General features: G+C 40.6%; 1 protein-coding gene across 12 annotated transcripts in view; it reads left to right on the forward strand.

The window, feature by feature from the left end:
• Window positions 1–763: 763 nt before the first annotated feature.
• Window positions 764–15,666, forward strand: part of col13a1 (collagen, type XIII, alpha 1) — a 66,133-nt gene continuing 51,230 nt past the window's right edge. For all 12 annotated transcript variants that reach the window (XM_083897305.1, XM_083897306.1, XM_083897298.1 and 9 more), the window contains exons 1-4: window positions 764–816; window positions 7,893–7,928; window positions 11,285–11,311; window positions 13,450–13,500. In XM_083897305.1, coding sequence (XP_083753431.1) covers window positions 7,908–7,928; window positions 11,285–11,311; window positions 13,450–13,500 — 99 coding nt within the window. In that variant the 5' untranslated portion in view covers window positions 764–816; window positions 7,893–7,907. The remainder of the gene's footprint in view (window positions 817–7,892; window positions 7,929–11,284; window positions 11,312–13,449; window positions 13,501–15,666) is intronic.

Here is a 15,666-nt window from a genome sequence, read left to right on the forward strand (position 1 = left end):
TTATGTGAATTTACCAAAACTGTGACGTAGCAGTGGTGTTTAGGCTAATACAGCGCCCTCTAGCCCTGGTGTAGCGCCATGCATGTGTTTGCATGTGTGTGTGTGTTTGTGGTGAAATGAGGAAAGTGTGTGTTTTTTTGTATTGTTGTGAGTCAGTGAATGCCTTTGCACTAGAGTTTATTGAAGCATGTGATCTTTGTGTGAATCGTCACTGACGCAACAAGGTCAAGACAAAATAGATCGTATAAATATAACATTAGCTTATAAGGCAATGCTAATGGCAGCACAGGAAGGAAAGTTAGCCAAAAGATGACATTGCAAAAAGATAAAATCACTAACTTTAGCTTTATGTTTAATTTGTTTATAGATTATAATAAAATGTTGTTTTCTGTCGTATCAAAGCTTCTCACACAGTTTAGGCTAACATTAGCTTATGAGGGGAATGCTAACATTGGCAATAAAGTAAGTTAGGCTAAGAATTAGCCACAAATCTCTAACAGTAGCTTTATGTTTTGATTAGTTAAACTTGTCATGAAATTAGTTTAAAGTTTTTGTCGCAGTATAAAAACATAATCTTGTTGTTGCATCTTAATTAGCGGTCCTGATGTTAGCGTCCTGATGTTAGCGTCCTGATGTTAGCGTCCTGACGTTAGCGGTCCTGGCGTTGATTTGGACGTTGATGATAAAACTCACTCTTTCTTCTTGTTTTTCCACCGTTCCTCTGTCCTCCCTCTCTTCTTCCTCCCTCTCTTCTTCATCCCTCTCTTTTTCATCCCTCTCTTTTTTCAGGGTCCTCCTGGACGAGCAGGCTTTCCGGTAACTTCTCTTCACCTTTGTGTGTTTGTGTGTTTGTGTGTTGTTGTTTCCTCACATCATCATCACTGCAGTATTGATCTCTCTCTCGTTTCATCTGGAGTTTACTAAAAAAACGACTTTGTTGACTCAGTGAAGTCAAAGTGTCTCCAGATGTCAAACTAATCTCACGCCGACACTTTGCTGCTAATCTGGATTTGTTTTGTTTGTGAAGGAAAACGTAATTGCAGCGTCGGTCGAGTTTAGCAATAAAAACAAGAACATTAAAAAAAGGAACTTTACGAGAGTTTAATGAGTTTGTACGATTGTTAATACGAGCAACGTGTCACAAACAAAACAGAAAAATAATCTGTAACTGGTGTCGACGTAATCTATGAGAATTATTTGTTCATGTGTTTGAATGGATTAAGTTTCCTAGAAAACACAGCGTTTGTTCACTTTAACACAGTCAGTGTTGGATTAAACCATAAATTCAGTATTTACATCATCGTTGTTGAACATAATCTGTGTTATTTATGGGATTAAACACAGAGACGTCAGTACAGCAGTGAAACTAAACACAGTCTTTAACAATCTAATCTGTTCAGCTTCATTAATCTGTAACACTATCATTAATCTTCTTCTCATTTTAATCACTTTAATCACTTTAACTCTCTTTGTGTCATAATCTCATGGTTTCTCTTCATTTGGTCGTATGTTAACAAAAGAAGTGCAGAAACAAACTAATTAGTTTAATCCCGATCACGTGTCTCTCCTCAGGGTCCGAGTTTAGATTAACTTCATAGCTCCTCCTCAAAGTGGGCGGAGTCATCATAGCAACGGCTGCGGGAAACAGCGTGACGTGGTTTTTCTACCTGACACAAAAAGTGTCACTGAATCAATAGAGTCAAAATTTAAGTATTGGAATTATAAATAGATTTAGGATTATAATTGGATTTTGGAACTATCAGTAGATCTTGGAATTATAAGAAAATTTTGGAATTGTATGTTTTGACTGTGTGGATGATGATGATGGTGGTGATGATGATGATGATGGTGATGATGATGATGATGATGGTGATGATGATGATGATGATGATGATGATGATGAGTCACAGTGAGCTGTTGGAATTAAAATAAGAAACTAAATCAAGAATCAAACGACAGCAGTGAAAGAAGAAGAAGAAGTTATGAGAAGTGTTTACTGAGAGATTAGTGTGTGTGTGTGTGTGTGTGTTCTTGTAGTTGCAGCATACTGAGGACCAGTGAGGGTTTTAAACCAACAAAGTGAGGTAATTTTTACAGAGTGAGGACATTTTGGTCGGTCCTCACTTTGTTTTCATTGAAATCACTTCCTTAGGTTGCTATAACATGCTATACTCAATTTGTCAAAAATGTTAATTTTGGATGACTTTTTCTCAAATTTTGGACCAAATCTTTTTTTTTCAAATTTTGGACCAAATCTTTTTTTCCAAATTTTGGACCAAATTTTTTTTTCCAAATTTTGGACCAATTTTTTTTTTCCAAATTTTGGACCAATTTTTTTTTTTCAAATGTTGGACCAATATTTTTTTTTTAATTTTGGACCAAATTTTTTTTTCAAATTTTGGACCAAATTTTTTTTTCCAAATTTTGGACCAATTTTTTTTTTTCAAATGTTGGACCAATTTTTTTTTTTTAATTTTGGACCAAATTTTTTTTTCAAATTTTGGACCAAATTTTTTTTTCAAATTTTGGACCAAAAATTTTGGGTACATTTTTAATTTTTTCACATTTTGGACGACATAGTATAGACTGACGTTTTTGTCAAATTTTGGACCATAATTTTTTTTTTCAAATTTTGGACCAAATTTTTTTTTTCAAATTTTGGACCTTTTTTTTTTTTTTTAATTTTGGACCAAATTTTTATTTTTTTATTTTGGACCAAATTCGTTTTTCAAATTTTGGACCAAATTTTGGTCGACATAGTATAGTATGACGTTTTTGTAAAATGTTGGACCAAAAATTTAAAAAATAAAATAAAATCAAAAAAGGTTTTCCAGTCCTTTTTGCTCTGAGGCTCCACCTGCAGACATTTTATGGTACTGCAACCAGTAGTTCTTTATAGATGGCGTTCATGAAGTAGATATTTGTAATTGTGTTGATTTATAAAGTGGAAATGCTGGTTCCCACTTTGTCAGCAACTCAGTCCTCAGTATGCAGCAAGTACAAGAATATGTGTGTGTGTGTGTGTGTGTGTGTGTGTGTGTGTGTCTGTTTGAGTGTGTGTGTGCGCGTCATAATAGAAGATCCAGCTGAGTCTAACTTCTAAATACACACCAGACACTTTGACATTCCACTGCTGAAAACCTGCATTCATCATTTACTCTGCAACATGTTTGTCACATCATCTGTGTGTGTGTGTGTGTGTGTGTGTGTGTGTGTGTGTGTGTGTGTGTGTGTGTGTGTGTGTGTGTGTGTTGTGTGTGTGTGTGTGTGTGTGTGTGTGTGTGTGTGTGTGTGTGTCTGTGTGTGTGTGTGTGTGTGTGTGTGTGTGTGAGGCTTTTTCAGGGTTAAAACCTGCTTTTAGGGTTAGAATTGGCTTCAGGTAAAGGGTTAGTGTCAGACACTTGGTTGTGATGGTTAAGGTTAATTATTATTATTGTTTTCATTAGTTTCTCAACATGTCAAGTTGTTAAGTTTTGTCACGATGAACCGATGATTAACTCAGTGACTGAATCAGCAGGTGTTTAAGTGTTTGAGTGTTTGAGTGTTTTCTTAAAGTTTTCAGTGAATATTTCCTGTTTCTTTGCTCCATTTAACAAATAAATCATTAAAACGTTCAGAAACATCATCATTTCCAGGTTTGACAAACATTTTATCGACCAAAGAACTAATCAGTTAATCTAGAAAATAACCTTTAGTTCAGAGTGTATTAAGTTATTAATATTTGCCTGAAAATGAAGAACACTTGTCTTTTTATTCTTCTATAAAAACTGCTTTATTTTACTGGGACTCACTTGGTTGCAATACTCAGCTTCAGCCCTAGATGTCATCATGTCGTTCAGCAGCAGATTTCACGGGTTCATCTCACTGTGATTTGATATTGATGTTGTTGTTTGTGTCTAAACTTAAACACTTTCTTTTACACATTTACACTAAACGTTACACACTTAAAACATCATTGACATGTTTGTCTCTAGATGTACGTTTAAAACCTGTGGTTTACAAGTGCAACACATGATCATGGAGACTGTGTGTCAGACTGTGTGAGTCTGTGTTATACTGTGTGTCAGACTGTGTGTCACTGTGTGTTACTGTGTGTCATACTGTGTGTTACTGTGTGTTACTGTGTGTTACTGTGTGTTACTGAGTATCAGACAGTGATCCAGTCTCTGCTGTAACACATGGACTCAGTGAGGATTATTTATGAAGCTCTATGTTTGTCTCATAGCTGTAAACCTCACTGCTCCACTGAAGCTTGTATTTTGTGGTTAGAGCAAATAATGGTGTTTGGCATGTTTGCCCCCCCCCCCCCCCACACACACACACACACACACACACACACACACACACACACACACACACACACACACTGAGCTCTGGATTAGAGCTGCTCTGGTGGTGATGCCATTTCCCTCAAGGTCTTGGTTTAAATGTGAATCTTGGACGCGGCTTCAAAGAACACAGCTGTGGCCTGATAGTATTTAAGTGCTTTAAAAATATGCCACACACTAATGACAGAGATACACAATCTGATTGAGCAGATCTGAAAACAGACTCAGGTGATTCACTAACTCCTCTAGAACATCAAATCTGTCCTTAAAGAGACACATTCTGTTTATTTTAGTCACTGAACCAAAGACTCGAGTCTACAACATCTGAAGAACATGTTTAAGACTTTATTTCACTGTTTATTAGACTTTTACAACAGAAAAACTCAACTTTGTGTCACTTTGTAAAGTCACTCACTCTCCCACACCAAAGTCCATAGAGTAAATCAGTGATTTTAACATCACAGAGACACAGGAGTTGTTGATCCACTGCTGCCTCCATCACTGAGTTATAATGACTGATTTTCTCACTCCAGCTTTTAAAATCCTTTGTTCAGATTGACCTCAGTGACACAAAGTGACCACACGAGGCAGTAGAGGACCAGCAGCTCCTGTGTCCCTGTGAGCTAAAATCACTGATTTTCTCTATGGACTTTGGTGTGAAGGGAGTTCAAAGTTTTGTTTCTCGCTGCAGATTCTAAATATATTATTGACATTTGTTAGTTGTTTACTTCATGTCTCAGGCTGTAAATGTCACTCTTAATACGACCAAACCTCAAAATAAAAACCTTAACTTTCCCCTTAAAAACGTCTGGGCAAAAATAATTAGTTAACATAACTATAACTCTGAGCTGGGCGTTTATTTTAAGACTGTGTGTGTGTGTGTGTGTGTGTGTGTGTGTGTGTGTGTGTGTGTGTGTGTGTGTGTGTGTCATGGTCTCTGTGGTTCTTCACTGATGTTCTGTCATCTTCACCAGCATCAAGTGCCAGAAGCTGCTCTTTAATAAGGAGAAACTAAACTAAACACAGTGAACAGATTAATGTCCTTTAAATATCTTCACATCTGACGTCTGGAGCCATGTTTACAATACGTGAAGCTCTTCAGACTGTGTTTTTGGTAGCGTTTGTTTGCGTTTCATTGTGTTTAGTTGCGTTTGGTTGTGTTTTGTTTAGTTGCGTTTGGTTGTTTTTGGTTGTGTTTGGTTGTGTTTTGTTGTGTTTAGTAGCGTTTGGTTGCGTTGGTTCATTGTTGGTTGCGCTTGGCTGCGTTTGGTTGTGTTTGGTTGCGTTTCATTGTGTTTAGTTGCGTTTGGTTGTGTTTTGTTTAGTTGCGTTTGGTTGTTTTTGGTTGTGTTTGGTTGTGTTTTGTTGTGTTTAGTAGCGTTTGGTTGCGTTGGTTCGTTGTTGGTTGCGCTTGGCTGCGTTTGTTTGCGTTTGGTTGCGTTTCATTGTGTTTAGTTGCGTTTGGTTGTGTTTTGTTGTGTTTAGTTGCGTTTGGTTGTTTTTGGTTGTGTTTGGTTGTGTTTTGTTGTGTTTAGTAGCGTTTGGTTGCGTTGGTTCGTTGTTGGTTGCGCTTGGCTGCGTTTGGTTGTGTTTGGTTGCGTTTCATTGTGTTTAGTTGGGTTTGGTTGTTTTTGGTTGCATTTGGTTGTTTTTGGTTGCGTTTGATCGTTGTTGGTTGAGTTTGGTCGTTGTTGGTTGTGTTTTGGTTGTGTTCAGGTGTAAAACTCATCTATAAAGTCTTATTAAATGTATTACTACAAACAGTCTGATGAGGTTCTAGCCTGTTTGCTAACCGGCCTGAGACTCAAGACAGTGGAGACACAAGGAAAAACAGGTTTTTTAGCCACTGAACTAATGACTCATCCACTAAAATCCATGTTGACTTAAGTCTACGACGTCCCAAGAACAAGTTCACGTCTTTATCTTACAGGAAACTGAGGTTTGTAAACCACTCACTCTCCCACACCAAAGCCCATAGAGAAAAGTGGTTTACAAAACCACACAAACTTCAATTTCCAGTCAGAAAAATGTCTTCTAAATGTATGTTTGTGACAGAATCAGATTCCCATGATGCTCAGCGTGTTTTTAACCTAAATGCCTTCAGGCTGTGGCGCTCTCTCTCTGTGTGTGTGTGTGTGTGTGTGTGTGTGTGTGTGTGTGTGGTCTTCACCGTGTGGAGTCGTCGTCACACTAACAAATCCCATGTTACAGTGATAACTCACCTGTTTTATTCATTTTATTTTAAAAGTTTTTTTTTTTTTTCAGCATGACAAACAAAAATGGACCCTAAATGACTCTAAATACTGCAGTACACATGCCCAGCCTGTATGTGGTGCTGTAACGCTCCTTATTCTCTTTATTCATTATATTTATTCACAGTAAAATTATTATTTTCCCCAAAACCATGAGAGGAAACTGACCACACTGATGTTATGACGTCATCACGTTCATGCAGTGATTCCCAAACTTCCTGTTTTGGAGAAGCACTGTTGTAACGATGCTTGTGATTGGCTCTAACATTGTGGGCGTGGCCTGGAGAACAGACTAATCATCACTCATTAACACTTCATTTCTGAACGGATACCACGTTATTAAGACTTTTACAAATGTCACAAACTATTAACGTTTACTGTCGTGGAATATTATAAAATATATGTATGTACATATATATGTATGTTTGTATATATGTATCTGTATGTCTATATATGTATGTATATATATTTGCATGTATATATATGTATATGTATATATGTATGTGCATATATATGTAAATGTATGTTTATACATACATATGTGTATGTACTGTATATATGTATATACATATATGTATATATGTGTATGTACTGTATATATGTATATGTGTATATGTGTATGTATGTATATACATATATGTATTTATGTATATATGTATGTGTATATATGTTTATATACGTATATGTATGTTTATATACGTATATGTATGTTTATATACATATATGTATGTTTATATACATATATGTATGTTTATATACATATATGTATGAATGTATATATACATATATGTATACATATGTATATATACGTATATGTATACATATACATATATATGTATATATACGTATATGTATACATATATACGTATATATATGTAGTGGATATACATATATGTTTATATATGTGTATATACATATATGTTTATATATGTGTATACACATGTATGGATGTACACATATGTGTATACACGTATATATACATATATATTTATATAAATATAACCACATTAGTGAGACTTATTTCATTTGAATTTTTAATTAAACTCAGTTTTCTTTACATTGTGAAAACAAGGAGCTCCTGAGTCTAAATGGTGCGGTATCCCTTTAAGAGTTCACTCACCTTCTTCACGTTCTTCACTCACGTTCTCTTCACGTTCTCCTAATGTTCTGAACTAACGTTCTCTTCATGTTCTCCTAATGTTCTTCACTCACGTTCTCTTCATGTTCCCCTAATGTTCTGGACTAACGTTCTCTTCATGTTCCCCTCACGTTCCTAACGTTCCATGTTTCTTCTGAACTTCACTGGTCATAGGGAGACAAAGGCATTATGGGGATTCCTGGCCGAACGGTGAGTGAACGTAGTTTTGTCTTTGACGTATATTTATAATAATGTCGCCGCGTTTACGTTAATGTGACGAAATAAAAAAAATCAGCGAGGGGAAAACGTCCAGGACGACTTCAGGACGTTAGAAGACGTTTTATTGTTCTGATGAGACAAGAGGGCATTTATAAGAGCTCTAAGCCTATGATGTGCTCACAGCGCCCTCTGCTGGACCACACAGTTATTACTGCAGACAGTCTGGTGAGGTTCTAGCATGTATGCTAACACGGACACAAGGAAACACAGGTTTTAGCCACTTCACCAACGAGTCATCCACTAAAATCCATGTTGACTTAACTCTACGACGTCTTTAAGAACATGTTCACGTCTTTATTACACTGTTTGACAGACTTTTCCTTGTGTAAACTGACGTTTGTAAACCACTCACTCTCCCACACCAAAGCCCATAGAGAAAATCAACGATTTTACGTTAGGAGTTTGATGTGAATCACAGGAGTTGTTGATCCACTGCTGCTTCATCACTGAGTTACAATGACTGATTTTGTTAAATTCGGCTTTTGAAAAACTTCCCTCAGATTGACCTCAGTGACACAAAGCTTTGGTGTGGGAGAGTGAGTGGTTTACAAACGTCAGTTTCCTGTTGGAAAAGCTAATAAAATCTAAGTCACTTTAATCTACGACGTCTTAAGACCGTGATCACGTCTTTATCTTCACTGTTAGACAGACTTTAACAACAGGAAACTTGAAGTTTGTAAACCACTCACTCTCCCACACCAAAGCCCATAGAGAAAACCAGTGATTTTAGCTTACAGGGACACAGGAGCTGCTGGTCTACTGCTGCCTCGTGTGGTCACTTTGTGTCACTTAACTTAACCTGAACCAAGGATTTCTAAAGCCGAACTCACAAAATCAGACATTTAAACTCAGTGATGAAGCAGCAGTGAATCTCCTGTGATTCACATCGAACTCCTAACGTAAAATTGTTGATTTTCTCTATGGGCTTTGGTGCAGGGAGAGTGAGTGGTTTTACAAAGCAACACAAACTTCAATTTCCAGTCAGAAAATGGTCTTTTAACATCGAGATAAAACATCAAACACGGTTTTAAGACGTCTCAGACTGAAGGACGAGCAGATTAGATCGACGTGAGTCTTTTAACGTAGATATAAACGTCGTACGATGAGTTTCACATCGCTGTGATCTAACAACTTCCACGTTTCCAGTCCTGTTTTCTCTGCAGCACACGTTTCCTCCTCCTCACCAGCGCCGTGTGTGTGTGTGTGTGTGTGTGTGTGTGTGTTTATGTGCACGGGAATAAATTGAAAATCTAAAAGAGCAAAAAGTCTTTTAATTTGCAGACCAGTAATTACACGGTGATGTCAGCGAGTAAAAATAATGACTAATTACAGCATTAGCCGTCACAAATAACCACACTCTGTCATCAGCAGCTGCAGCTGTGTCGTCTGAGACAACAACGGTTAGAATCCCTGCTGCTTCTCCTGCAGCTCAATAACTTATCACACAATCTCTTTCACTTTGGTATTTTCATCCCCCCGTCGTCGTCACTGCGCTCTGTAATTTACGGGTTTACCGCACAATTGGCCTTTTTTTTCTCTTTCTTTTTTGAATTTTGTCGTATTGTAAACAGTTTCAGGCCTCAGCTCTAAAACACTGCTGCAGTGTCTGTAACTCTGTGTTCTCTGTAACTCTCAGGCCTCACACCTCGACGAAACACGAGCCTCACGGTATCTCAGCGCCAAGAGCAACACGTATCCTGTGTTTGAATTCCAAAAAACGGCCACAAAACCACCTTCGCCGTGCGGCCGCGCACAAATTACAAGCAGCAGAAAATATTCAGCGTCGACTTGATAACGATCTACAAAGAAATCCGCGCTCACCGCAAATGTTTCATATATATATACATGCTTTATTCTGCTATTAGACGTCATTTAATCACTGAAAAATAGAAAGTTTAAAACTCTCTCACAACAAACCTCATAGAGAAAACCAGCGTTTTTAGCTCACAGGGACACAGGAGCTGCTGGTCCTCTGCTGCCTCCTGTGGTCACTTTGTGTCATTGAGTTAAGTCTAAACTAAATATTTTAAAAGCCGAATTCACTAAAATAAGACATTTCAGATTAAGCTAAGTAACACAAAGTGACCACACGAGGCAGCAGTAGACCAGCAGCTCCTGTGTCCCTGTGAGCTAAAATCACTGATTTTCTCTATGGGCTTTGGTGCAGGGAGAGTGAGTGGTTTACAAACTTCAGTTTCCTGTTGTTAAAGTCTGTCTAACAGTGAAGATAAAGACGTGAACGTGTTCTTCAGATGTCGTAGACTTAAACTGACGTGGATTTTATGAAGAAAGTCTTTTGTTTTGAGGCTAAAATCTGTTTTTCTTCACTCAAAAGAACTCACACCAAACCTCATAGAGAAAATCAGTGATTTTAGCTCACAGGGACACAGGAGCTGCTGGTCTAATGCTGCCTCGTGTGGTCACTTTGTGTCACTGAGGTTAATCTTAATGAAGTTTTTTAAAAGCAGAATTTTACAGAACACTCATTGTAAGTCAGTGATGGAGGCAGCAGTGGATCAACAACTCCTGTGAACTCCTGTGTCTCTGTGATGTTAAAATCACTGGTTTACTCTATGGACTTTGGTGTGGGAGAGTGAGTGACTTTGGTGTGGGAGAGTGAGTGGTTTACAAACTTCAGTTTCCCGTTGCAAAAGTCTGTCTAACAATGAAATAAAGATGTGAACGTGTTCTTATGATACTGTAGACTTGGTTTAATTTAGATTTTCTTAAGTATGAAAGGCTCAAGTAAAAAAGAAACTGAAGTTTGTGAACCACTCACTCTCCCACACCAAAGTCACTCACTCTCCCACACCAAAGTCACTCACTCTCCCACACCAAAGCCCATAGAGAAAATTGTCGTTTTTAGCTCACGGTGGACACAGGAGCTGCTGGTCCACTGCTGCCTCGTGTGGTCACTGTGTCACTTAAATAAATATAAATAAAAATTTTAAAAGCCGAAGTCACAAAAATTTGACATTTGAACTTTGGGATGAAAGCAGCAGTGGATCAACAACTCCTGTACTTTACATCAACTCATAACCTAAAATCACTGGTTTACTCTATGGGCTTTGGTGTGGGAGAGTGAGCGGACGTGTGATTTTTCACGACTCTGACGTAGAGAGTGAAACAGTCTTTTGTGGCGTGAACTCTTCATCATCATCATCATCATCATCATCATCACCCCCCCTCACAGATGCTGCATGTCCTGAACTCTCTTCATGACTCTAATCCTAATCCCTCTCTCTCTCTCTCTGTGTGCATGACTCTGTCTGCTGTGACTCATCCAGGGTTTGAAAGGACGAGCAGGAGATAAGGTAAGTTTAAGTTTAGGAGCATGTGACTCTTAATATTATTATTATTATTATTATTTATTTAGTTCTACTGAGGAGAAAACTCTGTGTCGGTATTTTCAAACAACAAAAACTGAACAAAATGACACAGATGTGGATTTAATCCTTCAAAAACATTCTTTTTAATGTGTTTGAAAATACACAACTCTTTGTGATTGTGACTGAATGTGGGGGCGGGGCCTGAGGAAGCTGCCTGCTGATTGGCTCCTGAGTTTTGGAGTGACGGCTCAGTGAAGTCTACGTCCGTCTGTCGCTAACAAACTTTATTAATAATTATTTTGTCGAATGTTGACGGAGAAAACCTGGTGACTCGTCTGTAGCTCCTCCTCAAAGTGGGCGGAGTTAAATATGGACATTTTAGCTACATTTTGGAGATGAACGCACGTTTTTAAAGGATTTTTAACTTTAACCTAAAGTTGTTGTCTTTAATTCTTGTGTCGCCTTCACGACTCTTCAGTGACGAAGCTCTCTGACCAATCAGAGGCCGGCAGTCTGTTGACGTCACATTTTAGTATCGCTAACTATCGCTAACTTCCTGTCCGACAAACCTAAAGCATGCAGCTCTGTACGTAAGAAGGAAAGTTCACGAACGTCTCTGGATCGCAAAAGTCTTATCGTAAAGAAGCTGGTTTAGCTGCAGTCCTGCTCTCTGTCGCCCCCTTTCTTCCGTCAGTGGTACTGCAGCCTCACAGCAGGCGTCTAATGCTTTGGAGCATTAAATCTAGCCTAATTTAGCCGTAAATCTGCGGTTTAAAGTGACTCATTTTTTAATTGCGGTTTGGCGTTAAACGGCGCCCCCCACAGGGCGTTGGTGTGTTATTGGGTGATTTATATCGGGGACGTTGAGTCTGTGTTTTTGAACAGGTTTCCCACCCTGGTTCAGTTACCTGCAGCCTTTAAAAACCGCGCTGAAACACAATCTCAACACTTTGTCACAGCAGCGTCTCATTTAGGTCTCACGGGCGGTCGTTTTATGGACTAAATCACTCTGATGCTGCTGCTGCTGTTTCTGCTGCTGTTTCTGCTGCTGATTCTGTTTCTGCTGCTGCTTAAACCTCACGCTCTGTCACGCTGAAGTTTCTGTAAATCTGAGCTGGAGAGAGATTGATGTTTGGCCTGAAGGTGAAAACTTCATGTGAGTCGAGGGTTTGACGTCGTCTCCGTCTCCCACTTAGCGGTCGTAAATCTGCCGGCGTCGGCAGAAACGTCGTAAAGCATCGAGAGCGATCGCTTTTATTCGCGTCGCTGTAACGAACTCTCGTCTCGTCGGGGAAAATCCGCTCAGACGTTTGGGTTTGAAAACACATTATCTGCTCACGCATGAAGCAGAACCGAGGTTTTTAACCCTTATGACGCTGTAAGACCACAAAACACCTGCATTAGTCAGTCACAGAAGTGCTCCAGGCCTGTGGGGGGCGCTGTCACGCAGCTCTCTGTTCATGTTGAAGCAGAGGGTGAAAGTTCTCCTGTAACGTTTTTTTACGATCAGGGTTTGAATTCAGCAGCGTTCTGGGGTCGTAGCGGTGAACACTGTCGCCTCACAGCGAGAAGGTGCCGGGTTTAATTCCCACCGCCTAGGACCGTTCTGTGTGTGGAGTTCTCCAGGTTCTCTGGTTTCCCCTCTGATCATCATCATCATAACAATAATAATAATAATAATAATAATAACAATAATAACAGTATTAGCCTGGAAACTGGATCTGGATCCTGCAGCCTGGAGGATGAGCACGCAGTGAGAGGAAGACACAAACGAGATGATTTCCTGGTGGCTGCTTTTTGTAAACACAATCCAGTCCACAAAACACACACAAATGCACAAAAACACATGGAAATGGACAGAAAAACACAGAAAAACGCACAAAAACACAAAGAAATGGACAGAAAAACACAAAAACGCACAGAAACACTGTCTGATATTGAACAGGACTGAATTAAAGGAAATTCTGGGTGTCCCCCCCCCCCCCCAGAGTGTGCGGCCCTGTTGTTGTTGGACTGTTGTGTGTGTGTGTGCAGTGATTTCCTCTCTGCTGCTTCTTTATGTCTCTGAGTCTCTGGAGGAAAATAAAGAGAAAGTCTTTGTGTTTGTGTTTGTTTGTCGACAGGGAGCTCCAGGAGAACCAGGTCTGTCCATCATCGGACCACGAGGACCTCCTGTAAGTGTCTCTACTGTCTCTACTGTCTCCACTGTCTCTGTCTCCACTGTCTCCACAGTCTTTACTGTCTCCACTGTCTCCACAGTCTCTACTGTCTCCACTGTCTCTGTCTCCACTGTCTCCACAGTCTTTACTGTCTCCACTGTCTCCACAGTCTCTACTGTCTCCACTGTCTCCACAGTCTCTACTGTCTCCACTGTCTCCACTGTCTCTGTCTCCACTGTCTCCACAGTCTTTACTGTCTCCACTGTCTCCACAGTCTCTACTGTCTCCACTGTCTCCACTGTCTCCACAGTCTCTACTGTCTCCACTGTCTCCACTGTCTCTACTGTCTCCACTGTCTCCACTGTCTCCACTGTCTCCACAGTCTTTACTGTCTCCACAGTCTCCACAGTCTTTACTGTCTCTACTGTCTCCACTGTCTCCACTGTCTCCACTGTCTCTACTGTCTCCACTGTCTCCACAGTCTTTACTGTCTCCACAGTCTCCACAGTCTCCACAGTCTCTACTGTCTCCACTGTCTCTACAGTCTCCACTGTCTCCACAGTCTCTACTGTCTCCACTGTCTCCACTGTCTCCACAGTCTCTACTGTCTCCACTGTCTCCACAGTCTCTACTGTCTCCACTGTCTCCACTGTCTCCACAGTCTCTACTGTCTCCACAGTCTCCACTGTCTCCACAGTCTCTACTGTCTCTACTGTCTCCACAGTCTCTACTGTCTCCACTGTCTCCACAGTCTCTACTGTCTCCACTGTCTCCACAGTCTCTACTGTCTCCACTGTCTCCACAGTCTCTACTGTCTCCACTGTCTCCACTGTCTCCACAGTCTCTACTGTCTCCACAGTCTCCACTGTCTCCACAGTCTCTACTGTCTCTACTGTCTCCACAGTCTCTACTGTCTCCACAGTCTTTACTGTCTCCACAGTCTCCACAGTCTTTACTGTCTCCACTGTCTCTACTGTCTCCACAGTCTCCACTGTCTCCACAGTCTCCACTGTCTCCACAGTCTCTACTGTCTCTACTGTCTCCACAGTCTCTACTGTCTCCACTGTCTCCACAGTCTCTACTGTCTCCACTGTCTCCACAGTCTCTACTGTCTCCACTGTCTCCACTGTCTCCACAGTCTCTACTGTCTCCACAGTCTCCACTGTCTCCACAGTCTCTACTGTCTCTACTGTCTCCACAGTCTCTACTGTCTCCACAGTCTTTACTGTCTCCACAGTCTCCACAGTCTTTACTGTCTCCACTGTCTCTACTGTCTCCACTGTCTCCACTGTCTCCACTGTCTCTACTGTCTCCACTGTCTCCACAGTCTCCACAGTCTCCACAGTCTCTACTGTCTCCACTGTCTCTACAGTCTCCACTGTCTCCACAGTCTCTACTGTCTCCACTGTCTCCACTGTCTCCACAGTCTCTACTGTCTCTACTGTCTCCACTGTCTCCACAGTCTCCACTGTCTCCACAGTCTCTACTGTCTCTACTGTCTCCACAGTCTCTACTGTCTCTACTGTCTCCACTGTCTTTACTGTCTCCACTGTCTCCACAGTCTCCACTGTCTCCACTGTCTCCACAGTCTCTACTGTCTCTACTGTCTCCACAGTCTCTACTGTCTCCACAGTCTTTACTGTCTCCACAGTCTCCACAGTCTCTACTGTCTCCACAGTCTTTACTGTCTCCACAGTCTCCACAGTCTCTACTGTCTCCACAGTCTTTACTGTCTCCACAGTCTCCACAGTCTCTACTGTCTCCACAGTCTCTACTGTCTCCACAGTCTTTACTGTCTCTACTGTCTTTACTGTCTCCACTGTCTGTCTCCACTGTCTCTACTGTCTCCACTGTCTCCACAGTCTTTACTGTCTCCACTATCTCCACAGTCTCTACTGTCTCCACAGTCTCTACTGTCTCCACAGTCTCCACAGTCTTTACTGTCTCCACAGTCTCTACTGTCTCCACTGTCTCCACTGTCTCCACTGTCTCCACAGTCTCTACTGTCTCCACAGTCTCTACTGTCTCCCAACACCTCATAAACCTCAGCTCTGCTGAACACATCAGACCTGATCTGAGACCATTGTTCTCTCCAGACTCAGGACTTCGTTGGAGTTTGAGGCTGAATTCACCACAGAATGACGGAGAATAATGGGTTTTTGTGCAGAAAGAGAGAGAGAG

The sequence above is a fragment of the Microchirus variegatus genome (assembly GCF_963457635.1).
Source record: "Microchirus variegatus genome assembly, chromosome: 11".
NCBI lineage: Eukaryota > Metazoa > Chordata > Actinopteri > Pleuronectiformes > Soleidae > Microchirus > Microchirus variegatus.